The sequence below is a fragment of the Mercenaria mercenaria genome, chromosome 6, assembly GCF_021730395.1.
Source record: "Mercenaria mercenaria strain notata chromosome 6, MADL_Memer_1, whole genome shotgun sequence".
Taxonomy (NCBI): Eukaryota; Metazoa; Mollusca; class Bivalvia; order Venerida; family Veneridae; genus Mercenaria; species Mercenaria mercenaria.
Window position 1 is genome coordinate 38,401,602 of NC_069366.1, and position 27,886 is coordinate 38,429,487.

A 27,886-nucleotide genomic window follows, 5' to 3' on the forward strand; every position below is an offset into this window, starting at 1 on the left:
CAATATTTAAAGAATTACCCCCCACTTTAACTTGGAATTTCAGGTTAAAGTTTTGATGCACTTTCACTGAAGTTATTACTAAATGGCTTTGATTCAAACTTGAAGTAGTTGTTCCACATCATCACCCACATCATATGACACAAGATGCATAACTTTGCACCAATATTTATGAATTATGCCCCCTTTTTGCTTAGAATTATACTTATTTAGTGTTTGATACACTTTATCTTTGCCTCTCTTATTACTTAATATTTTGACACAGACTCAAGCTATTGTGCAATATCTTCATCCACCATTGGAGTCATTGAAACTCTAGTGACAACTTCAACTTCCTCAGATGTGCCCAGTTTCACTATCCAGCATCGAAATATTCGAGAGCGCTGTCTCCTGTGACAGCTCTTGTTTGTAATATGTAACCATGAATAATGTAAAAAATTGTGAGTTTAGTGAATGGAATTGTCAATTTTATAGATTTTATCAATCTTTCAACTTCAGTTCCAACAATGAGAGCTTCACAGACTAACAGCAAAACAAGCACAACTTCCAGCACAAGTGTTCTCAGCCATTCTGAACTTGCTTCACAGCCAGTTTGCTGATAATAACCAGTTATACTCTTTGCTTTGTAAAAAGCCTATCACAACAGAGGTTTTAAAAAGGATATTATATGTTCAGCCAATCAGATCTACTCTAATTGATTAAACAAAGAAATGCAAAGTGGACTGGATGAAGACTGTTTCTTGTTGTTGTTACTGTTATTGTTACTATGGTTACACTTGTCATTGTAATATATATGTTTATTGAGAAAGCTTTATTCTCACAGTTTTTGTTCAGCAAGCTTATTTTTCTGTGCATGCTGTAAACACATATATCGGACAACTTACATAGATCATTGGATGACAATATGGGGACATGAAAAGAAAGAAAAAATGAAACTATATCAGTGATACTGATTTATTCTACAAATTATCAGTGAGAAAAGTTAACAGTTGATTACTGCATTATATAAATATTTAAGTTTATAGAAGACTCAGTGATAGGCAATGATATAATATTGCTGTGTGTAGACTAAGAATGCATGGATGGAAGGGAACAGATGGTATGAATAGTTTTGAAAATATGAAAACTGCTTCCACACTGTAAAATAATTACTTTGTTTTGAATCTCCTGTCTGTACTAGTGCTGTAAAATATTTAAGAGTTCTTTTGTTTATTCTACAAGAATTAAAATCTGTTCATAGTGGCAAATGTTGATACATTTAATTCAGGTTAAACTTAGAAAACAGTCCATTTGCTTCTTTGTGGTTGTGATGTGAAATTTACGTTCTGTCAAGATAATCTGCTCTGTGTTCAGTATAATTGTTTCACTTGACTCTGGAATATACTTAAGTATGTTAAGCTGTGAAAATAGTAAAATGAACTGCATGTGCCAATATTTTTCTTTCCAATTTAAAACCCTGCCAGTAGTTTGCTAGTGTACTTGGCAATGCAGTATTGTGCCAGCAGCTCTGTATTTTAAAATGCTTTTTTTTTATCAGCGACAGAAATTGTACATTTACATTATTTTTGTACATACCTCATTGTTTTCTTGAACTGTTTTGTGTTTTTATTATATGGCTTGATTTGTAAATATATAAATTGTTCACAAGCTTCTTTTGTATTGTTTCTGTTACCTACTTGCCTACATTTCTGTTACATACTTGTGTATACCTTTGCATGCTCTTTATCAGTAAGTGGTGTTTTTTATGCCCCCGAAGGGAGGCATATAGTTTTTTAACCGTCTGTCAGTCTGTCGGTCTGTCCGCAATTTTCGTGTCCGGTCCATATCTTTGTCATCGATGGATGGATTTTCAAATAACTTGGCATGAATGTGTACCACAGTAAGACGACGTGCAGTGCGCAAGACCCAGGTCCGTAGCTCAAAGGTCAAGGTCACACTTAGACGTTAAAGGATAGTGCATTGATGGGCGTGTCCGGTCCATGTCTTTGTCATCGATGGATGGATTTTCAAATAACTTGGCATGAATGTGTACCACAGTAAGCCGACGTGCAATGCGCAAGACCCAGGTCCGTAGCTCAAAGGTCAAGGTCACACTTAGACGTTAAAGGATAGTGCATTGATGGGCGTGTCCGGTCCATATCTTTGTCATCGATGGATGGATTTTCAAATTACTTGGCATGAATGTGTACCACAGTAAGACAACGTGCAGTGCGCAAGACCCAGGTCCGTAGCTCAAAGGTCAAGGTCACACTAAGACGTTAAAGGATAGTGCATTGATGGGCGTGTCCGGTCCATATCTTTGTCATCGATGGATGGATTTTCAAATAACTTGGCATGAATGTGTACCACAGTAAGACGACGTGCAGTGCGCAAGACCCAGGTCCGTAGCTCAAAGGTCAAGGTCACACTTAGACGTTAAAGATCATTTTTCATGATAGTGCATTGATGGGCATGTCTGGTCCTTATCTTTGTCATTCATGCATGGATTTTAAAATAACTATGCATGAATGTGTGATACAGTAAGACGATGTGTCGCGTGCAAGACCCAGCTCCGTAGGTCAAAGGTCCTAAACTCTAACATTGGCCATAACTATTCATTCAAAGTGCCATCGGGGGCATGTGTCATCCTACGGAGACAGCTCTTGTTTTACAACCATCATTTAGCTTTTTTGCTTATTCAACCTTATGCCTCCTAAATTTGTTGTTTTTTTGTTCACCAGAATCAAAGTTCCACAGGATAGCTATTGTTCTCCCATCATCTGTCTGTCTGTTTGTCTTGCATACATCATGTCCAGAGCATAACTTTAAAACAGTTTAATTGTCGACTTCAAACTTAGAATATGTGTAAATGAATGAGACAATTTGCAGAGGACAAAAAACCAGGTAAGTATGTCAAAGGTTAAGGTTACAAATTGAGCTCAAAGGTCAAATCTGACATCTTATTTTGTGTTTGGAATATAACCTGTAAGATATATTCAAGGATTTTGACTTGAAACCTGAAATACAGAAATATGGTGATGAGGCAATGTGCATAGTTCAACAGCCCACATTCTCTCCGTACCCCAGAGAAACCCTCTATGAAAAAAATGGGTTTCTTAAAAGCTGCTGCACAAAACCCCACATGCCACTACATGAACCTCCCAAACATACAGGCACACAAGACTTAAAAATAATTACTTCCTTTGATCGAAAATGGGGGTGTATATTGTGGATTTTTGTTAGCTCACCTGTCACATAGTGACAGGGTGAGCTTTTGTGATCGCCCTTCTTCCGTCGTCCTTCCACAATTTCTTGTCTGCACGATAGTGGTTTCATTTATGATTTTATTTTAACCAAACTTGCACACAACTTGTATCCCCATAAGATCTTGGTTCCTTTATTGAACTGGCCAGATCCCATTATGGGTTCCAGAGTTATGGCCCCTGAAAGGGCCAAAATTAGCTATTTTGACCTTGTCTGCACAATAACAGCTTCATTTATGATTTGATTTTTACTAAACTTGCACACAACTTGTATCACCATAAGATCTTGGTTCCTTTCTTGAACTGGCCAAATTCCATTATGGGTTCCAGAGTTATGGCCCCTGAAAGGGCCAAAATTAGCTATTTTGACCTTGTCTGCACAATAGCAGCTTCATTTATGATCTGATTTTAACCAAACTTGCACACAACTTATATCACCGCAAGATCTTGGTTCCTTTCTTGAACTGGCCAGATTCCATTATGGGTTCCAGAGTTATGGCCCCTGATAGGGCCAGAATTAGCTATTTTGACCTTGTCTGCACAATAACAGCTTCATTTATGATCTGAATTTAATCAAACTTGAACAAAACTTATGTCACCATAAGATCTCGGGTCCTTTTTTGAACCGGCCAGATCCCTTAATGGGTTTCAGAGTTATGGCCCCTGAAAGGGCCAAAAATAGCTATTTTGACCTTGTCTGCACAATAGCAGCTTCATTTATGATTTTATTTTATCCAAACTTGCACAAAACTTGTGTCACCATAAGATCTTGGTTCCTTTCTTGAACCGGCTAGATCCCATAATTTGGGTTAGAGTTATGGCCCCTGAAAGGGCCAGAATTAGCTATTTTGACCTTGTTTGCACAATAGCAGCTTCATTTATGATTTGATTTTAACCAAACTTGCACACAAATTGTATCACCATAAGATCTCGATTCCTTTTTATATGCCTGAAGGGATGTATAATGTTATCGCCTCGGTGTCCGTCTGTCTGTTGGTCAGCAATCCATTCTGCTCTGTAACTCCTGAATCCCTTGAAGGATTCCGAAGAAACCTGTCACAAATGTTCACCTCATCGAAACGATGTGCAGAGCGCATGTTTTGGATGGGCTCACTTCAAGGTCAAGGTCACGCTTAGGGGGTCAAAGGTCATATGACTTTGTTTTGTGTGTATATTGCTCTGCATTTGCGTTGCATTGCAGTGCTCTTGTTTTTATTAGCTCACCTGTCACAAAGTGACAAGGTGAGCTTTTGTGATCGCGCAGTGTCCGTCGTTCGTCCGTAAACTTTTGCTTGTGACCACTCTAGAGGTCACATTTTTCATGGGATCTTTATGAAAGTTGGTCAGAATGTTCATCTAGATGATATCTAGGTCAAGTTCGAAACTGGGTCACGCGCCGTCAAAAACTAGGTCAGTAGGTCTAAAAATAGAAAAACATTGTGACCTCTCTAGAGGCCATATATTTCAAAAGATCTTCATGAAAATTGGTCAGAATGTTCATCTTGATAATATCTAGGTCAAGTTCGAAACTGGGTCACGTGCCATCAAAAACTAGGTCAGTAGGTCTAAAAGTAGAAAAACCTTGTGACCTCTCTAGAGGCCACATATTTCACAAGATCTTCATGAAAATTGGTCAGAACGTTCACCTTGATGATATCTAGGTCAAGTTCGAAACTGGGTCACGTGCCTTCAAAAACTAGGTCAGTAGGTCAAATAATAGAAAAACCTTGTGACCTCTCTAAAGGCCAAATTTTTCATGGGATCTGTATGAAAGTTGGTCTGAATGTTCATCTTGATGATATCTAGGTCAGGTTCGAAACTGGGTCACGTGCGGTCAAAAACTAGGTCAGTAGGTCTAAAAATAGAAAAACCTTGTGACCTCTCTAGAGGCCATATATTTCATGAGATCTTCATGAAAATTACTTAGAATGTTCATCTTGATGATATCTAGGTCAAGTTCGAAAGTAGGTCACATGCCTTCAAAAATTAGGTCAGTAGGTCAAATAATAGAAAAACCTTGTGACCTCTCTTAGAGGCCATATTTTTCATCGGATCTGTATGAAAGTTGGTCTGAATGTTCATCTTGATGATATCTAGGTCAAGTTCGAAAGTGGGTCACTTGCCATCAAAAACTAGGTCAGTAGGTCAAATAATAGAAAAACCTTGTGACCTCTCTAAAGGCCATATTTTAATGGGATCTTTATGAAAGTTGGTCTGAATGTTTATCTTGATGATATCTAGGTCAAGTTCGAAACAGGGTCATGTACGGTCAAAAACTAGGTCAGTAGGTCTAAAAATAGAAAAACCTTGTGACCTCTCTAGAGGCCATACTTGTGAATGGATCTCCATAAAAATTTGTCAGAATGTTCACCTTGATGATATCTAGGTCAAGTTTGAAACTGGGTCACGTGCCTTAAAAAAGTAGGTCAGTAGGTCAAATAATAAAAAAAACTTTGTGACCTCTCTGCAGGCCATACTTTTCATGGAATCTGTATGAAAGTTGGTCTGAATGTTCATCTTGATGATATCTAGGTCAAGTTTGAAACTGGGTCAACTGCGGTCAAAAACTAGGTCAGTAGGTCTAAAATTAGAAAAAAAATTGACCTCTCTAGAGGCCATATTTTTCAATGGATTTTCATGAAAATTGATCTGAATGTTCACCTTCATGATATCTAGGTCAGTTTCGAAACTGGGTCACGTGCGGTCAAAAACTAGGCCTGTAGGTATAAAAATAGAAAAACCTTGTGACCTCTCTAGAGGCCATATTTTAAATGAGATCTTCATGAAAATTAGTGAGAATGTTCACCTTGATGATATCTAGATAAAGTTTAAAACAGGGTCATGTACCTTCGAAAACTAGGTCAATAGGTCAAATAATAGAAAACCTTGTGACCTCTCTAGAGACCATATTTTTCAATGGATCTTCATGAAAATTGGTCAGAATTTTTATCTTGATAATATCTAGGTCAAGTTCAAAACTGGGTTACATGAGCTCAAAAACTAGGTCACTATGTCAAATAATAGAAAAAACGACGTCATACTCAAAACTGGGTCATGTGGGAAGAGGTGAGCGATTCAGGACCATCATGGTCCTCTTGTTTGGCAGATCCTTCTTTTGTTCACTTACAATAATTTTTTTGAATTACTTCCCTTTTATGTTACTATAAATAGCTTTAGTAACTTTTTTATTATTAGCTGTAGGGAAAAACCGAGACCACTTTTCTGTGGTACAACATGGATGGTACCTCCAATTTTTAGGTGTTTTTTGACTTATCTGTACCTTTAAGAAAATTTCAACTATATTTTCTCATGATTCTTTTGATTGATCTTGATTATGATTTTTTGACCTTCTTGTCCTTAAGTGCAATGATAACAGGTGAGCGATATAGGGCCATTATGGCTCTCTTGTTTTAAACTGTTGTTGATTTTCATAAAATGTGTTGTTAAACAACTCTTGACTCTTGGTTCATTTTGCCTCTGGCCGAGGAGATTTAAAGATTTAACAGTCTCCTTTCAAGTTTGTTGAAATTTGATCCTTTTGGACAATTTGAATAAGTTTGGTTTTACTTGAGTTGCCTCCTTTACAGTGTAATAAGATATTTTACATGTAACATAAGCTAATGCTCATGTAAGTAAGGTCTAGGGCAAAAAGCTTCTACATTTAGCATCCAGCATGCTATAAGCAAAGTTCCTCAGATGCTAAACTTTGGGCATACTATGCAAAGAGTTACAGGCTGGAAAGTTTATGGTTAGATTTTTGTCATGGTAAAAAAATTGTAAAAAAAAAACAACATGAAAATGTTGCAGAGTTTCGTACCTTATGTATAGCATTGCCTTGCTGCTTTCTCCCAAGTAAGGCAACTTGGGCCAGTTCAGGCCTCATATTTATTATACTAGCAATAGAAAATGAACAGAGAATAATCTATGCATAGCAGATGTTTTGTTTATGCTTAAAACTGTGATAAAAACTATATTGCTGTGTAGTTGTAAAGACAGTTATTGTTGTGAAGTTTATTATCTGAATGCACTGTGTTGTAACTGAATTACTCCCTTTCTGTCCTGTATTACTCAGATGTTATTTAACCTTAGGTTTGCTCTTTTTAATGCAGCACATAACATTTATAAAACTGAAAACTGTAAGTTTATTTTCAAGCCTACTCCATGCTTTTATTAATGAAATAACATGTTCATGTAAACATGATTTGGTGAAGATGGCTTCATTTTTTGGTGTGTCATAAGCTTTTGGGGTTATTTATTGCCAGTGAATATAAAATATGTGTGAATTTTATGTAGCTACTGAAAAGATTATTTCCTTTGTTATACATTCCTTATCATTTACATGTTCCATGTTATGAATAATGTATATATTTTGTTCAGATTTTAATATTTTGTATTATGTTGTGTATTTTTATACAGAAATGTGTATGACAGGAGAACTTAGTTCTTTTACATGTAGGATGAGCTACCTTCCTTGCTAGTAAGAACAACTTACATTGTTCTGATACTCCTTTTAGCGAAAAAGTAAGTTTTGTTGAAAAGTCATGCTTTTTTTGCATGAATTGTGTGAAACATGTTTAGATCCAATGAGAACCTATCCAAAGGGCACAATTTTGGCTCAGTCTTAATGAAACTTGGACAGAAATTTTAGTGAAATCTTTGACAAAGTTGAAACTGGGTCACTGTATTACAAGGAATACTTGCACAGTTATTACACAAACAGTTAGAAAAGACATTACTTTTGCTTAATAGAGTGCCATAATGTTTCACGACTCTTGAATGAAATTTAAAAAAAATAGATATTTTAAGTAGATACTTGTTATAGATCATAAGTTAACTGTTAGTTTGATTTTTGTGTTACAGTATTATCACATTCAGGTTTGGCTTTTCATGTGGCCTAGCTTGTCCTGTTCCTTTAGGCAGGACTTATTCCTGATACAACAAAAGTTAACTCGTAAAATGGTAAGAACGCTTCTTATTTTTGATCTGTTTGAGAATAGAAATTTGGCATCAGATATTTTGAATTAATAATAATACATCATATTTAGTTTGAAATTTTATTGGTCAGTAGCTTTGTATTTATCACTGTTGTATTTCTGAAGTGGAGATACTGCATGCACAATAATATGCTGCAAAAGACTGAGTGCATTTGTCAGGATGAAAGCTGGTAATCTATTTATTACATGTGCATTTAAACTTCAAATGATACAGATAAGTATTGAATTTGTTCCTATGCCTGTTAAATTGAAAATACTCATCTTTATGTAGCTTTATAAAGTGTAAACACAATCTGTATGAAATTCTAAAGGTCGGTTTGAAAACCATCGACATTTATGTCTTCATTGTAGCTTACAGGAATTTAAACAAAGAGAATGTGATAATCAGTGTTTCTTGTCAGCTTGGCTATACATGGTCAGCAAGCAGTTAACAATTGAGAAACAACTTTGTTCACGCCTTTATTAAAAGTTTCTCTAAACTACAGAATGTATCTGATTTACAGTTGCATATTATCTATGTTATGAATTTGTTAGATATTTATTATGTACACTTTTTGTGTTAATGTACATTTGAAAGGCATTTAATGATGTTTACATATTTTTGTGTGCAATCACTACTAGGAAACTTAAATAATGCATTACTTCTCCTTAAGAAAATAGTTTACAGTTCCAGGTAGAATAGCTGTTGACCTTGCATAATGTTAAGTATACACAATGTTTACCTTACCTTAATTTCAAGTTCAAAATGGTGTTGATTATATAAGAAGACACACCATACAGGAGAAGTTACAACTCATACAGCATACTTTGGTCTGTAACAGCATAACATGGAGCACTTCATGAATTTACATGATTGGTGCCGTGTCAAATTTCCCAAAATATCAGTTTTTCAGTTCAGTTGTCATTAAATTAAGCAGATGAGCAATTTAGAATCAGTTTGGCTCTCTTATTAAAGCTTGTACTGTTCTATATTATGTTGAAAAAGATACCGTAAGAAGTAGCCTGGTAGTGATTGTATTATTATTTCTCATTATTTTGACAAGCTTTTCTGTCTCACCTTAGTGGTGTTATGTTTTTAACTTGATGTAATTAAATCACAGACGGAAAATAAACAGGACATGAAAAATATTAATTGTTACTTCTTACTTTGATGTCTTTAACAATATTTTAATCAGACCCTGTTATTCAACAATATTTTGTTATTTCCTGCAAAATAAATGGGATACGGTTTTAGCATTGGCAGTCAGAACTTAGCCATGTCTAAGACATGGTTTTGAGAATTTTAATTTAAAACAAATAGAAACGACTACTGCTAAAGAGAATGGGACTCTGCATGGTTCAGTCAGATTGCCATAAGAACTCGAAGAAAAATGGCCCTTCGTACTCGGTGTGTTTTCACGGGCAGGAGGGTTAAAATTCCAATATTTTACAAGTCCCCCTGTCTCTTGACCAAACGTAAAGTTGTTTGATATGCCAAGTTTGAAAAAAAGTCTATACCTTTGCCCCAAGGTGTAGTTTTGGATGAACTCGGTGCACGAAGTGTTTTCTTTTTCGTTCGCCCTACACTGTCGGACCAGTAGCCACGATGAAACTTTTTGGTTTGCCGCAGATCCTCAATTCCTCCATACAGTTTCTGGTGGATCGAGGTATCAATCGGCCAAGTCACAGCTTGCACCTGGTCATTCCTTTTACATTTCTGGAGTACATGCTCCATAGTCATGGACAGGTTGATGAGGGTGCCAGTCTGTATTTCTTGTACATGAGAACATTGAGCTTGTGCTCTGAGTGAAGCCTGACCAGACCGATCAAGGAGATGTACACAAAGTGTCAACAAACATGCTGATCAGTGAAACGTGTCCATAACATATAAATAGATGGTAGACAAGTCACAGTTGACAATAGCCAACCTGTTTAGTTCAGTATGGGGGATGGGGGCACATGTGTGCCGATCACGGAGTCATCGTAAAAAGCGGATTCATTGTAAATGTGCTTCTGCTAGCCCTGAGGATTACATGATTATAAAGCCACTAATTGTGTTTGGGCATGTTCAGACTGTGAAACGAATAATCTGTCAACTTTCTCTAGCACATCAAATTTTGAATCTCGAAATTCTTTTGAAGTACTTTCTGAGTCCTGTAAACCTATTGTGAAACAGAAACCATGGATAGAGATCAACTTGTTTTAGTATCAGTGAATACTAACGGATTTAAAAAGAGGAAAAAAGCCGGAATTTCAAACTTCCTTAGACACTGAGAACCCAGATATTGTAGCAATACATGAGACAAAAATAGATAGTAGTATTACCCGTAATTCAAATGGAGTAATTCCCAATAGTTTGGGCAACATTATCAAACACGACAGGACCTTAAATGTGGGGTGGCACTATGCTCCTTGTGAAGTCACACCTTGGTTCAGCACCACTGAAGTTGGTTGAAAACAGTTCACAATACGTGTGGGCTAATCTAACCTTAAATGGAAAAGACCAATTTTTAGAAGAAGGAGGGGTTTATTGTCTTGCAGATGTCGGTCGGTCCGTCCGTCCGTAGACCAATCTGTTTCCGGATGATAACTCAAGAACGCTTGGTCCTAGGATCATGAAAGTTCATAGGGAGGTTGATCATGACCAGCAGATGACCCTTATTGATTTTGAGGTTAGTAGGTCTAAGGTCAATCAGGGCTCCAGATAAGATGCGTATTAGCGTAAATTATGCTTTGAAATAATGCATATACGCATGTCTGATAATTTTGAAGCGTATAAAAACGTATAAGAAATTACAGAAACACCCGCAATGACTTTCGACTAGCGTAAACAAAATCTGAATCATCTAAATGCTTTACGTAACAGAGCACGGTCGGCATTAATTCTCCCACATAGAACGTACACACGCATTGAATGGTACTCTATAAACCTAACTTAAACTATATTATACACTCAATGTGTGCGTAAATCAAATAGTTGGGGAACATTATTGATGGTACGCTAGTGTAATTTAAAGTGGTGTCGATTTAAAATACCAGCTTCTGGTGTGGAGTAAACAACAAATGTCTCTTTCTAAGAATGTAAATGTGAACAAACACTCTACACATTTTTAAACCAACGAAAATGATCCCCAGCATATTTATAGGTATATTGAATACTCTATTGGATTCAGTAGCGAGTGTTTTAAGCTAAAGCAAGTCAAGGGAGAAAAAAATGCAAAAACTGGAATGTTGAACTGAAACTGAACTGAAAACAAATTCATAGGCGTTACACCCAAAAAATATGTTATAAAACCGATTTCTATTTCTTTTCACAAAGTAGGCCAAAAAAATTATCTGGAGCCCTGGGTCATGGTCACAGTGACCCCGAACAGTTAAACGGTTTCCAGATGATAACTCAAGAAGGCTTGGGCCTAGGATCATATGAAAGTTGATAGGGAGGTTGTTCATGACCAGCAGATGACCCCTATTGATTTTGAGGTCAGTAGGTCAAAGGTTAAAGTCACAGTGACCCGGAACAGCTAAATGGTTTCTGGATGATAACTTGAGAACCCTTGGGCCTAGGATCATGAAAGTTAAAAGGGAGGTTGGTCATGGCTAGCAGATGACCCCTATTGATTTAGAGGTCAGTAGGTGTAAGGTCAAGGTCACAGTGACCCAGAACAGTTAAACGGTTTCCGGATGATAACTCAAGAATGCTTGGGTCTAGGATCATGAACTTTAATACGGAAGTTGGTCATGACGAGCAGATGACCCCTATTGATTTTGAGGTCAGTAGGTCAAAGTTCAAGGTCACAGTGACCCAACACAGTTAGACTGTTTCTGGACGATAACTTGAGAACGCTTTGGCAGAGGATCTCGAAACTTTATAGGGAGATTGGTCATGACCAACAGATGTCCCCTATTGATTTTGAGGTCAGTAGATCAAAGGTCAAGGTCACAGTGGCCCGGAACAGTTAAACGATTTCCGGGCGGTAACTTTAGAACTATTTGGACTAGGATCATGAAACTTAATAGGGAGGTTGATCATGACCGGCAGATGACCCCTATTGATTTTGAGGTCAGTAGGTCAAAGGTCAAGTTCACATTGACGCAGAACAGTAGAACTTATTTTTGCCAAATAACTAGAGAATGGTTTGGTTTTGCATTTGATACAGAATTCACCTATGCTTGGTAAATGACCCATAGTTATTGATTTGAGGTTAGTACGTCAAATGTCCTGTGCACAAGTAATTTCTGTCCCTTGTGCAGTTACTTAATGCATCAAGGGGGCATTTCGTGTTCGACGAGCTCTTGTTTGGCAGTTGGTACAGAGAGTATGACGCGCCAGTAGATCACATGGACCTTTTTAAACAACAGCTGGACAAAATTAAGACACTATTTATTTATTTATTTGGGTTTTACGGCGCACCAACACAATATAGGTTATATGGCGCCAAACAGGACTACAAATTTTGGTTTCACATCTCATTTACATCGAAATAAAAACATGAGGTATGGAATCAAAATTTGCATACCTGCTGGAATCACAGAGTTACAGCAAAGTGTTAAGACCCTATTAGTCGCCTCTTACGATCATGCAAGGGTACGGCACTTGGTTCCAATTCTTTTCATACACAGATCGTCCCAGAACCACATAAGGCACTAGTCAAACCAAATGTTACCACAGGCATACATGTAGTCGGTGATTTTAACTTTAGAAAATTTGACTGGAAATATAAACTTAATAAATTATCCTCTTCTTGTCTTGCTGATAGTGATGGCCAAACTTTAATAGACATACTACATGATCACAGTGCAAGTGTACAGTTCACAGAAAGTAACACTCTGGGTTTACTAATAACTACTTTACCTGGACAATTTGAAAATGTCATATCACCGGATAAACTAAGTGACCACGATATTTTTATGGGAACGTTGAAATGTAACATCCCACAGAAGAACAAGAACAACCAAAACGGACTTACTTCCAATACTCTAATGGTGTTTACGAATCCATGAGGAATGAATGTCCTTAAGTTTGCTCAAGAACAGTATTTTAATGGATATCATAACAATAGATCTGTTGAAGAAATTGGCACTTAATTAACTTTATATTGAAAATTGTGAAATCACATATACCCAGTAAAGTTTCTAAAGCATCTAAATCTCTTCCTTGGATTACTCGTGAAATAAGAAGTATGATAAAACGTAGAAATAAAACCCAACTTCAAGAAAAGTGGAAATATCTTATTGAAAAACAAATGGCAACTGTTAAGTCAGTAAGTAAAGGAATCAGTCAATACTGCTCATGATAACTTTGTAAATAACTTAGTAGGTGAAATTAAACAGGACACTAAACCATTTTGGAAATACATAAACAGCCGAAAAAGTGACAAACTAGCTATCCCCCTTTGGAAACTAAAAGTGGTTAAACAAGTGTTGCAAAAATCCTAGCAGGTCTTAATGCTTCTAAAGTCATGTGTCCAGACGGTCTTCATCCAAGACTATTGAAGGAACTTGCACTAGTATTGCAGGCGTCCTAGCACATTTATTTCAAGAGTCAATTGACAGTGGTATAATTCCAAATGACTGGAAATCAGCAAATATATGCCCTCTTTATAAGAAGAACGATAGGTCTCTACCGAGTAATTACAGACCGGTATGTATCTCTTACACGTGTGTATATGTTGTAAGATTCTAGAATACATTTATCTGCTCGAATCTAAAACATTCTGTCCTGAATAAACATGCATTTCGTAAACATCACAGTTGTGAAACTCAACTTGTCACGGTAGTTAATGACTGGGCTACTTTAAAGGCGTACGCTAGAATTCCCTGTATATGAGATGGGCGAAAATTTTCCCAATAACAGAGTTTCTTTAAACTTTGGATATTGAAGGACAATCATCTAAGAAACAAAAAAATGCAATAAAAATCATAGGTCACCAGATTAGAAAAAGAGTTACCTGCCCTTGAAAATGTCATTTTTGGGGGAAATGCCGTTTTCAAGGGCAGATAACTCTTTTTCGAAGCCGGTGACCTATGATTTTTATTGCATTTTTTTGTTTGTTAGATGATTGTCCTTCAATATCCAAAGTTTAAAGAAATTCTGTTATTGGGAAAATTTTCGCACCAAATTCTAGCATACGTCCTTAATAGACAATTCTAAACAAGTGGATATACATGTATTTATACTTGATTTTGAAAAGGCTTTCGACACAGTAACTCATGAACTGTTAAAATTAAAATTACATAAATAGGGAATCCCAGCGAATATTTTACAGTGGGTAGATGCATTCTTAGTTAACAGAAACCAACATGTTATAGTAAACGATTCAAGCTTCGAATCTTCGATCGTGCACTCAGGCGTACCTCAAGGATCAATTCTATTTTTAGTTCATATTAATGATATATCAAATGACATCTCTTCAGATAGACTATTGCCGTTTGTTTAATATAGGGAATTTAAAAACCAGCAGCCTGAGGACTGTTTGGATCTACAATCAGATATTAACAAACTTGGTAATTGGGCCAAATCGTGGGGTATGTGATTCCAACCCGTCGAATGTAACATGATAACTCTTACCAGAAAGAAAAATATCATTAAACATAAGTACACTTTGGCTGGGACAAGTCTTGAATTTCTGACATCAATTAAATATCTAGGATTGCACATCACAAATGATTTAAATTGGAAAACATATCAACGAAATCTGCAACAAAGCATATAGAACTTTAGGATTACTAAAAAGGAATTTCGGATCCATGTGTCCTATTGAAGTTAAACTTCAAGCCTACAAAGGATTAATCCGACCGGTTTTGGAATATGCTAATTCTGCATTCGATCCACACCAGATTTATGTACAAGGCAAGTTAAAACGTCCAAAAAAGATCAGCAAGATTTATTTCTTCTGACTATAGTTACGAACCTGGTTCATTTTAAGTGAAATGGAACTTACTCCTTTAATTGAAAGAAGAAAGCAAAACAGGCTAATACTATTCTGCAAAGGACTCAGTTCTATGGCAAACCTTCCACTTGATAACCTGCAACGACCGTTTCGTTTTACAAAGAATATGCATAGTGATAATTTCAACAGAGTTTATGCAAGAACTAATACTTTAACTGTGGACGGACAAGAGTTTTGTATGCTAATGTTTTGACATTTTCGTTGGTTGTTGTGATGTTTCATTTTATGAAGCCAAGAGTTTTATTAGCATTTGAAGATATTCTAGTGATATGTGTATTCCAATTTAAATCTGCGGTTAAGTCAACACCACGATATTTTGCACTGGGAACTGACTCTAAAATACGTCCATGGAGTAAATATTTGGTTTTGATGACAACCTTGTTTTTTTGTGATGTGTAGTACATGGCATTTAGAAGGATTAAACTCCATGTCCCACTCATTTTCCCATTTTTCTAGCTCGTTAAGATCTTCCTGGAGGATTTTGCTGTCATTGGGAGAATTATAGTAAGGTAGACCACAGTATCGTTGGCAAAGAGTCGGACTTAAATTGAGACTTGATCGAGGATGGGAGATCGTTAATATAAATTAGGAAGTACAGAGGTCCAAGGACGGAGCCTTGTGGAACACCAGATACTTCTTTGGAATGGTCGCCCTTCAAGACTACAGATTGACTTCTGTCAAGTTGAAATACCTCAGACCACTTGAGGATTTGTGGACAGACACCATAATCTTGAAGTTTTAGAAGAAGGCCTTATCAAAAGCTAAAATTTACGGAAATCGAGCAGAATCAAGTCAGTTTGTTTATGACTGGAAATGTTATTAATCAGCTCATCTGTTAACTCAATCAGTTGTGTCTCAGAAGATCTCCTGTCACGACAGCCATGTTAGGGGTCATAAAGTATGTTATGTTTAGAAATGTGGACAGAGACATTGGAGGCAACTATGTGTTCTAGTGTTTTACACAGTATACAAGTTAATGATATAGGTCGATAATTTGCCGGGTCACTGGGGTTCCCCTTCTTGAATAGCGGGCAAACAAAAGCCCTTGTCCAGTCTGCTGGAACAGTGCCTGAGGAGATAGATTTTTGAAAGATTACTACCAGAACATCAACAATTTCATCCCGAAGTTCCTTGAGGACAATTGGACGAATACGGTCTGGTCCTGCAGCTTTGTCTGGCTTTAGGTTAGCTTGTAATTTGAGGACACCCATTCTATCGATGGAAATTTCAGACATTATGGGATATTGGCAATGTTTAGACGGATATAGGCTTCTAAGTTTTTGAAGGCGATTTTGTTTCAGAGAAAGTGGTGATTTGTTGGTGAATGCCGATTGAAACTGGTTATTTAATTTTGCTTTTATATCTGTATTGTTTGATTTCAGGATTTCTGAAACTGGATCTTTGAGAGGGGACACACTCTGGGAGTCTTGTTTGGAGTTTTTGACCAAAGAATATAACTTCTTTGTTGCACATCTGTTTGGAGCACCATGATCAGGGTCTTTGTTACTGGCAATGTCAAGGCTATTTTCTAAGTATTGAATGTGTGCGTTTTGGAAAAAAAAGATAAGTAGGTAGATCTAGCTGTTTACGTATTTTAACAAAAAGAAGTTTGATTCTACTTCAGGCTAAGATGCTTAAAACGATAAATGATTAAAGTAATTAGATTTAAACCAGAAAATACTGAGATCAAGTTCCATATTTCCCCGAGACGATTCCAATGTACAGTACAAGAAATCTAGGTGGTTAACATCAAAGATAGCAAATATAAATGAAGATTTTCTCTCTACTTTAAGCTTAAATGCATATCATATTTAGGTAATCAGATTTAAACAGTAAATAAGAATAGGTGATTGATAGATTAGATTGATTCAAGACCAATAGCCTCCCTTAGATTTCTGTCGGACATTTGTAGAAGGGAAGTATTGCCCTTGTGGCAAACTAAACTAAGTTAGTACAGACATTTTTGTTTATATTTACTACACATGGACGGTTATTTTTTTTTATATTACAAAGTAATTCCATATTGCTCTTCCACGTCATACTCTCTTTATGATTGAAAGAGTTGGTAGATAGACACTTCAGGTTTGGTAAGTCTGAGTACAGTGAGTTACTTCCCTGTATTTACCACCAATTAGTTTTGATGAATCTTGTTTTTGGACTCTTATATGTATATGTTGAGCGCAAATAACCAATCTGCGCTATTTACCAAACGCGCAGCGCATATAACAAATTGTTGTACGTTGGTTATATGCGCAACGATTTACCAATCGTTGCGCAGGATAAATTTAACCTGCGCGATTTACCAAATGCGCAGCGCAAATAACAAATGTAACTTTATATATCAGAAATTTGCATTTCGTGTTTGATAAATCATGCAGTTGGTCAATTTATTAATAAATATAGATGTCAAATGCTGAATATCTCGGTACTTAAATTAGGTGTCATAAATTTGTTTCTACATCAGTAAATTCACGGCAGTCGGTCACCAGGTGTCAATACCTCCAATCTTATACAAGATGCAATAAAACCCAAACATGCGTGAAGGTGTGATTTCCTCCATCTTGCACACGTCGTCCCCTGGTATGTTTTAGGCTATTTTTATAATTTTCTACTTCACCCGAGCACACACTTAGCAAAATATCGTTTTTATTATAATGAAATATTTTGAAATTTCCCAATAATATTCTTTCTGCCAACGGGAGCATATCTCTCAACATGTCTAAGATAAAAGATGAAATAAAAAAGTCACAGAATTAAAAGAAAATTCTTACAGATCTTATCTATATTATTATTATTATTATTTTATAGTACAAAATCGATTGAATAAAGGGTAGGCCTTTGATTACAGACTAAAACTATAGAGTTTTTTTACAAATCTAAATGGATCTATAATGTTACACCTGTAACCTGCGTGGGAGGTCGGTCCTGCGCTAATAGCAAAGTTTGAAATTACACTGTATTTCAGATATATTTCATTCATAAAACATACTATTTATGTAATTTTCAAATGAATAGAGTAGAAAAATGAATAGAAAAAAGAGTGATTTCTGTCATAACGAGAACGAAATATTACATTTTTTATCTGCGCAGGATGTGTGTCTGCGCTAATAATAAATCTGGAAATTACTCTGATAACTTGAATATCTTTTATAAATCATATTAACTTTTACTTTCATTTACGATTACAGACTAAAACTATAGGGTTTTTTACAAATCAAAATGGATCTATAATGTTACCCCTGTAACTTGCGTGGCAGGTCGGTCCTGCGCTAATAGCAAAGTTTGAAATTACACTGTATTTCAAACATATTTTATTCATAAAACATACTATTTATGTAACTTTCAAATGAATACTGTAGGGATAACGCATGTTTTTTCGTGTTATAACGTCTGCAGACTCCCAAGGGATTGGTTGGTTCCCGAGCCCGTAGGGCGAGGGTACCAACGTATCCCGAGGGATTCTGCAGATGTTATAACACGAAATGAACATGCGCTAACGCTATTCTAGCATAAAACGCGGAAAAATACTAATAAATGAATACATCCTACCTCAACGTCATTAAATTTCCATGAAATGCGCGGGAATATCTGAGTTGTTTTTTACGTTGACGTCATTTTGTTTTGAATTATCCGTTTTGGGGCCGAATGACGTTTACGCTTTGCCACGGAACTCGCATATATAAAAAGGTGTTATAACAGCACGTGAGCGCGAGAATCTCTCTGTTAACACACGTTTTCTCTCCTGTTAAAACACCCCCGAAATGTGACAATAACAGCAGTTTTATGCTAGAATGTAGAAAAATGAATATCGTGAGAGTGTTTTAACAGAGGCAGGCATCTTAGAATGAAACATATAAAGTGACAAAAAATTGCACAAATAACACACCGTGATATAGTACAGTTGATTTCCATGTTTACTTGTTTACTATCACTGCACTTAATTACATCAGACTTAAGCATACCGGTATTGCATTTAGAAGCAACTTTCATCTGGATTGTAATGAGATGCATTATCAGTTGTACAGGTTACTGAATAAATTCAACAAAACAGGAATATTTCTTTGCTATCTGGTCATTTGGACGTACGGGGCTACAATAGAAAACCGTAAAAGTGATCTTTTCTAAACTTTATTCTATTTACTATCTTTCACTACTATCAAATGTATTGCTTAATGCTTTGAAAGGTTAAGGAAATAAACACTATTTTCTAATACTGAACATTCACAGGAATTCGCTACAGACGATTTATCATCAAAGCAAGATAATATATAGATTTCCATGGATCGCCTGTCCATATATTTTGCACTTTGTATGATCATCCTTTTCATAATCTGTAAATTTATTATAATTTTATCATATTGTCAGACCTGATGTAATATTATATGTTATGCAAATGTCAATTCTATATTTTTGATGTATTATGAACAAAGCTAATAACAGATATGTTCTGTTCTCTTCTGTTTATCAAGAGTTTATAGCCAACAAATGTTTATTGTAGTATTACATCACCAATTAAAAAAACAGGAATATTTCTTTGCTATCTGGTCATTTGGACGTACGAGGCTACAACAGAAAACCGTAAAAGTGATCTTTTCTAAACTTTATTCTATTTACTATCTTTCACTACTATCAAATGTATTGCTTAATGCTTTGAAAGGTTAAGGAAATAAACACTATTTTCTAATACTGAACCTTCACAGGAATTCGCTACAGACGATATATCATCAAAGCAAGATAATATATACATTTCCATAGATCGCCTGTCCATATATTTTGCACTTTATATGATCATCCTTTTCATAATCTACAAGTTATCAGGATTATTTTCAGATTTTTTATTAGCGCAGGGCAAACACATCTTGCACAGATAACAAATGTAATATTTCGTTCTCGTTATGACGGAAATCACGCTTCTTTCTATTTTTTTTTCTACTCCAAAAACATTTTTATGAAGTTACATAAATAGTATATTTTAGAATTGAAATATGTTTGAAATATCAACGTCAGTTCAGAAATTGCTATTAGCGCAGGAACAACATCCCGCGCAGGCTACGGATGAAACATTATATTCAGATTTTCAAAAGCTACATTTTAGATTGTAATCGAAAAACGAAGTAAAAGTTAAAATGGTTTATAAAAGATATTCAAGTTATTGGAGTAATATTCAGACTTCTATTAGCGCAGGACAAACATCTTGCACACCTAAAAAATGTAAAATCTCGTTCACATTTTGATGAATTTTATTAGTTATTCATCAGAGCTCCAGATAAGATTTTAGGTTAAAGGGTATTTTACCCTCTAGTTTTTTTTTCAAAGGGTATTTTACTCCTACATATTTTTTCAAAAGGGTATTTTAGAATTCTAAATGGTTTTTCAGAATTCGAAATTATTTAAAAGGGTAATAATAATAACTGTTTGTTTGTATAATTTTCTGATATTCATGTGCTCCGCTGAAGTGACTTTGTCGACCAATGCTGTTTTCCTGAATATTTTTTGAGCCTTCATTCAGATAGTTTTAACATTTTGTTTACTGCATACATTACATCTTACACTACATCTTAAATTAAGTTACTGACCACTGCGATATATCAACAGCCAGTGATACTTTGACTGTCAATGTTTGTTTTTTTTCAGAAACACCCACATGTATGGTGCTTCTGCTTCTTCAACAGTTACCCATAATATATCATAGATCACGTGCTTAGCGATAGGCATTGTCCAAGTCATCTCTTGTCTCACGCTTTAATATACTTGAAGAAGAAAATAACATTATGTTACGATATCGTTTGCGTTTGCTTTTATGAGACGCCATTTTTGTTTGTTGTACTCGATTACAAAAAGGATGTGCTTGATTTATGATAAAATTGGATTACGCACTTTAATCGAGTAAAATACGTATCCCGTTTTTTCAATGCGTATCAGTACGCGTAGGTTTGATTTTAAATGCGTTTTTTGTAAATTTCAAAACGTATTTACGCAAATACGCATCTTATCTGGAGCTCTGATTCATTCTATTTATCTCACTATAAAACATTAAACAATTATATAAGTATAAAAGATCTGTAAGTTCGTCTTTTAATTCTGCTTATTTTTGTTTTATTTTTAATCTTGGCCATGTCAAAGATATGCTCACGTCGGTAAAAAGAATTGCGCTTCTTCAATATGATGAAAAGAAAAGCGATATGGTGAAATGTGGTAAGTGTGTGGCAATTCAGTCTGTTATGTAAGTCTCCTTTATGTTCTATATTCGGTATAAAATGACTGCGTGTGATCGAATGAAGTAAAATACTTTAGTTATAAAAAGAATAGAGAGGACGATGTGGCTATCCGAAGGAAATCACACCTTCACGCATGTTTGAGTTTTATTGCATATTGTATCATATTGCAGGTATTGAAACCAGGTGACCGACTCCCATGAATTTAATGATGCTGAAATAAATTTATGACACATTTTTAAAACCAAGATTTGCAATATCAGTCTGTAATTGTTAAACAATGTAAAAGTTAGCATGGTTTAAGGGAGATATGCATATTATCAGAGTAATTTCCAGATTTTCTATTATCGCAGGATCGACATCCCGCACAGGCTACAGCGTTTAAAAGTTTAAAAAAAGTATAAAAATAAATAAAAAAATACTTGTGTTATTAAATATACTTGGGATGTTTTGTATCATTTTAACGTTTTTTAACACCTATGACAAATGACTCTTAATACCGTCGTCAACAGAAATTTATAGGCCATAAACTACCAGGGACGTGAGAATCTCATTGAAATTACCGCATAAATACGCTCATTTACTTTAAAAAAATGTTTTTCTTTTTCTTTACAAATTCACACGTTTACGCGTGCCTGATCACCGTCAGTTTTACAGTTTTATGTAGGCCTACAAGTCTAACACTCTAATGATATTCAGTTTTATCGGGAGATATCTTCTATATGTTAAAAGCGCAGACTCATTTACCAAACGCGCAAGACAGTTGCCCTGCGCATATAACAAATATATAAGGTTGCCCGATTTACAAATCGTTGCGCAGATAACAAATTGGTTATTTGCGCTGCGCGATTTACCAAATGCGCAGATTGGCTATATGCGCGTAACATATACAAGTGACAAAACAATTGTGTTTTTGAGCATACAATTAAATGAGAATTATGTATTTGGTGTTAAAGTCATGTCCGAGATTTTGACACATATGAACTTTTTCAGGATTTTTTTGTGTGCAAGTGTCTCAGTAAATTTTGATATTTTGTCTGCTACATGTATTTGGTTTATTTTGATATGTCGTTCTTATCTATTACAAAGTAATATTTCCCAAATGTTTTAGAGAGATTATGAAGCAGTTTAATAAGAAATAAGAAATACAATTTCTGCCCATTTCAAATAAACAGTAGATCTACTTTCATTTTGGAAAACAGAATATTATTTCTTCCCATGAAGGTTTTTATTGATCATTGCCCTTTTTAAGGTATTAGGCCCATAATAGAGTATCTCCTTTTTGAAGAGTATTCAATTCCTACCATAAACCTACTTTACTGCAATTTTCAGGCGGGGGGGGGGGGGGGGGGGGGGGGGGGGGGGGGGGGGGGGGGGGGGGGGCTTAGGTTCAAACCCCACAGGGACCAATTTTTTTTTTCCTTATTTTCCTTTTTTTTCTAGTAAAATTTTTACCTCTATCAATATTTGTTCTTGATTTATTGTACAGAAATGGAAAAAATCTGATTTGATAAGCCATTTCTTGCCGTTCAAAGTGATTTTACCTCTGAAACAGAAGGGGTAGAGTTAGACATCTTCAAAAATACTGAGTTACATATGGTAAAAGTTCTCAATTTTGCCTTCATTCTTTAGATTACATATTATGGAAGAAATTTAGGTAGGTTTTACTTCTGCCTCAAGGTTATTTTTGAATGAAGTGAGCAAAATTCAAAATAGACCCGCAGGATTCAACCTTAATTTTTCAATGTTAAAGTTAGAATTCTGTCTCCTTAAATCCGTTTACTCGAGGCAACCTAGCAAAAATGATATTGACAGTTTTATTTCAAGTTCTATAATTGTTTACCAATAGTTTGATGTTTCTTTCATAAAAAATAATGGTATAATGAATTCTCTGCAAACGTTTTGGATAAAGGCCACCACTTTGAAATTTGTCTCTACTTGAGCTTGAGGAAATACCATAAATTACACAAAATTTATAAAAAACGGCACGGTAAAAGTTTTTAAAAATTTGCAACTAAGTGCGAAGCATGGTCAACTGTAAGAACATACCCAGCAAATGCCATTTTTTAAACATTACTGTTATGGGCCTAATACCTTAAGGGCGTCTAGAGCTAACAATAGAAAAACCTTTAAACAACATCAGTTTTCTTAAACCTCTTAAACCACCTGACAAATCTTCATCAGATTTTGTCTGTAGCATTATTTTAAGGTCCTCTACCAAATTTGCTTAAACTGGGGTAGCACTAAATATGGAAATACATTTAAAAAACTTCTTCTCATGAACCTCTTTATAGATTTTCATCAAACATTGTCTGTAGAATCTTTATAAATCATCAAGAGTAAGCTCCCTTTTAATGTAGATTTTTTAAAAAGGTGTTTCTCAGAAACTTCTTGACTGAAGGTTTTCAGATTCTTCACAAGTGTTCAGCATCATGAGATGATTTCATAGCTCTGGCTCGTGTTTTGTCAATAAATTATGCCTCTTTGTATATGCCCATTTTGGAAAAACAGACCTCTTATGTGATGGCATGTAGGTCTGTTGGTCTGACTGTCATATTTCATATCTGGAGCATAACTCAATATTTTTTCACAGTATTGAATACAAACTTGGCATATAAGTAGTTTGCATTGAGATGATGAGCAGGCTGTGAATGAACCAGGTAGGTAGGTCAAAAGTCAAGGTCTAGAATACATTTTAAATTTCAAACCTTAGTATTCTTGATACTGACTTTAAACTTGGAATATACATGGTTGGTGATGAGATAATTTGACTAGTGAAATACTGAGTCCCTATCTTTTGTAACGACTACTGAATGCATAAAGGGAAGTAATTCCATTAATATGCAAATTTGTAAACCTGTCAATTGTCATTGGAGTAAAATGACAGTATATAGGCGCAATAAATCGCCTTTGGTGATGAGCTAGCTTTTCACCGATGGGATTTGTGTGGCACTAAAACGTTACAAATGGTGGCAGCGGTGGGAGGAAATCAACTGCCGGACTGGAGTTGCCTTACCCATGCATTTCCTAGGCCAAATCTCGGGACGAGATTTCTTGGAGGGTAAAGTAATGTAACAACTACTGAATGCATAAAGGGAAGTAATTCCATTAATATGCAAATTTGTAAACCTGTCAATTGTCATTGGAGTAAAATGACAGTATATAGGCGCAATAAATCACCTTTGGTGATGAGCTAGCTTTTCACCGACGGGATTTGTGTGGCACTTAACCCCCCACAAAAAAAATAAATAAAGAAAAAAAAGAAAAATCACTTTAATTTTACTTCCTCCTCCTCCCACCTAGAACTTTGAGCGTATATTAACCTGCTTTGGGAAGCTAACATACAAATGTTGTGAAAGTTTGCATGTAAGCAGTGATCATTCTAGGCTAAGCTGAACAGCCCTAAATTAAGTTTACAAAATTATGCCCCTTTTTCAACCTAGACAATTTTGGGAAAGCTTTAAGATGTAAGCTTGTATTATGTCGAAGAGTTTCACATTAGTCAAACAAACATTCTGACACAACCCAATTCATTTTCCTATTAAACAAAGAAGGCTGAAAATTGTGTGTTATAATATATACAACAATTCATTTTTCTGATGTCATAGAGTTAAACGGCATAGCAGCGCTGGAAAAGAGACTAACAGATAACAGGCAGATACTACTTATATATATAATTCCTTTGCATCTGAACTCCAAACTGATTTTATTCAGCAACAAATCACAAAATGAGATATATTATTTCTTAAATGATAGATGGGAATGAATGGAAGTGCAAAACTTTCTCTTCATTAACAACTGATTTATCCCCAGTTCTGCAGTGTTGCTGATTTATCCCCAGTTCTGCAGTGTTGCTGATTTATCCCCAGTTCTGCAGTGTTGCTGATTTATCTCCAGTTCTGCAGTGTTGCTGATATGGCTGTCTTTCTGACTAAACCTTTCTGGTGGTTTGGTATGGTAAAAAAAATTGTGAAGTTTCCAAGACGCCACTAAATTTTCTAAATGTCTTATTATCACAATAGTTACTAGCATTACTGCTGGGTAGTGATGAATGTATTGGCATAACTGTGGCAAAAAGTATATATTATGATAATTCTTTGCTACTGAAATGCCTATAAACAGCTTTTGACATTCGGAAAACATTTGCCATCTGCATGTATTCTCAAACTGCCATCCTTGAACCAGGTTTAATGAAAAAATCTCTTGTTCCTTTAAAGTATTGCAGGATCCATCTGACAGATGGAGACATACTGGCTGACTAAATGAAATGAGGTGCATAATTATTCTCTATATTCTAGGCATTGGAACTAAAAATACAAACTTCAAGTCGGCACTACTAATTCTATACATGTGTAGTTAGCTGCATCAAAGTTCACAAAATGAAAGGGTAATGAAAGGATCATTTTCTGAAAAAGTTATTTGAGCAAAAAAAAAAAATATCCTTGGTGAAACATTTGGGTACAATGGAGACAACTCCATTTGAACTTTATTATAGGCTTTGGTGACTAGGTACTTTTCATCTCTTTCATGTATAATTACTGTAGATGGATATTAGTATAGCTTTAACTGCTCAGTTAATGTCAATGATTTGAAAAGAAGAATAGTTTAACATAAAGATCAAATTGAGAAATGCATTGGGGACACTGTGATATATAAATATAGAGGTGTTTTTTTTTAAAATAAAAGTTGAAACCCACAGAAATCCGAGTGATGGATATGTTGATAAAGCTACTGATGGAAAGAGAAAAGTCTCTGCTGTGTCAAAGAATATGCATCAAAGTATTGGACAAATGTCTAGAAATAAGAGAAAATCAAAGAAAACAATTTGAGTACAGTTAAGCCCTCTACAGACGGTAGGTTTTTGTTGTACAACACTAATTATCTCAAAGATGTACAATTTTGAAATTGTACATTTTGCACATACAGACAGTATTCCATTCCTATATAAATCACAGAGATTTACCAAGTAAACATAGTGCATCAGGTACTGAAAAGAATGTAACTATTAATATTATAAAAAATAATATGCACTTTTTTATGTCCCATGAATTTGATTACGCATGGCACAAATGAGCCACGCCATTAGAAAACAAACATAGTGGCTTTGCGACCAACGTGGATGCAGACCAGCCTGTGCATCCGCGCAGTCTGGTCAGGATCAGTGACGGTTGCTTTAAAAGTCTAATACATTTAGAGAAACCGTTAGCGAACAGCATGGATCAGACTGCGCGGATGCTGGTTGTAAACGCACTATGTTGGTTTTCTCATGGCGCAGCTCAAATCATTTAACTTTTCAGTGTCATCCTTCCATTATGCATTAAAAGCCATTTTATATTCAGATTTGTGTTTAATTTTTGGCCAATTGTTTCTGGAATTTCATTCACTTGCCTCTTATCAGCTAATTATTTACCAATTTGTTGCTTGTCAACGTGGGTGGTACGTAAGGCAAAACTTACGAAATAGAACATGTCCTAATCTGTAAGTCAAGACTTAAGGTTTCGATGGAGGCCTTGAGAAACAAAAATCAAACAACACCAAATCATTGAAAGAAAGAGTTGTTTGACATGAAAATTGAACAGCATGTAAAACATGTATATTACTTTACGAAACAAGTGTCAGTATACTGATATAAACATTGAATTCCGGAAAAGGGCTGCCTAAAGGGGCTCCACTTCCGGACAGTTAAACGCCTTTAAAAACTCACCATTTTCAAAGAACTGTTACACATGTTTGTTTTGATGCATTTGCAATAGCGTGCGAGTGGTGAAATTTCACGTAACAAGGTGGAACATAGTTTTCAGCAATTGTTTATCTTTTTTTCTTTACAAATGGCATTCATTTTCAAAGGGAGACAACTTTTTCTCAAAGATTACTTAAAATAATCGGAAAAAGTTGTTTCCCTTTGAAAATGAATGCCATTTGTACTTAAAATAATCGGGAACAGTTGTCTCCCTTTGAAAATGAATGCCATATGTAAAGAAATAATGATAAACAATTGCTGAAAACTGTGTTCCACCTTGTTATGCGAAATTTCACCACTCGCACGCTATTGCAAATGCATCAAAACAAACATGTGTAACAGTTCTTTGAAAATGGTGAGTTTTTAAAGGCGTTTAACTGTCCGGAAGTGGAGCCCCTTTAGGCAGCCCTTTTCCGGAATTCAATGTTTATATCAGTATACTGACACTTGTTTCGTAAAGTAATATACATGTTTTACATGCTGTTCAATTTTCATGTCAAACAACTCTTTCTTTCAATGATTTGGTGTTGTTTGATTTTTGTTTCTCAAGGCCTCCATCGAAACCTTAAGATTTACGAAATCAAGGAATAGCATCGTACACACGGTAATATTTGGCTGTACATCTTGAATTTAATTGGTGTTGTACAACAAAAACTTACCGTCTGTAGAGGGCTTTAGATGCATGACTCTTGTTATTTTGATTTGCAAGTGATATACCGGTAGATCACTTTTGATAGTTTTGAAAGGAGACTGGTGTTCACTTATCAGT

The 27,886-nt window shown here is 35.5% G+C and overlaps 2 protein-coding genes across 13 annotated transcripts in view; both read left to right on the forward strand.

The window, feature by feature from the left end:
* LOC123549108 (protein NDRG3-like) overlaps positions 1 to 9,361 on the forward strand; it is a 79,547-nt gene extending 70,186 nt beyond the window's left edge. For all 11 annotated transcript variants that reach the window (XM_045336924.2, XM_045336928.2, XM_045336933.2 and 8 more), the window contains one exon: positions 496 to 9,361. In XM_045336924.2, coding sequence (XP_045192859.2) covers positions 496 to 596 — 101 coding nt within the window. In that variant the 3' untranslated portion in view covers positions 597 to 9,361. The remainder of the gene's footprint in view (positions 1 to 495) is intronic.
* A 7,657-nt stretch (positions 9,362 to 17,018) lies between these two features.
* Positions 17,019 to 27,886, forward strand: part of LOC123550534 (malonate--CoA ligase ACSF3, mitochondrial-like) — a 32,169-nt gene continuing 21,301 nt past the window's right edge. Inside the window, exon 1 of one of the 2 annotated variants that reach the window (XM_053545657.1) lies at positions 17,019 to 17,109. The gene's annotated coding sequence lies outside the window, so the exon portion shown is untranslated. Of the gene's footprint in view, positions 17,250 to 27,886 lie in introns of both variants that reach the window. The other variant, XM_053545655.1, reaches the window with a different exon arrangement.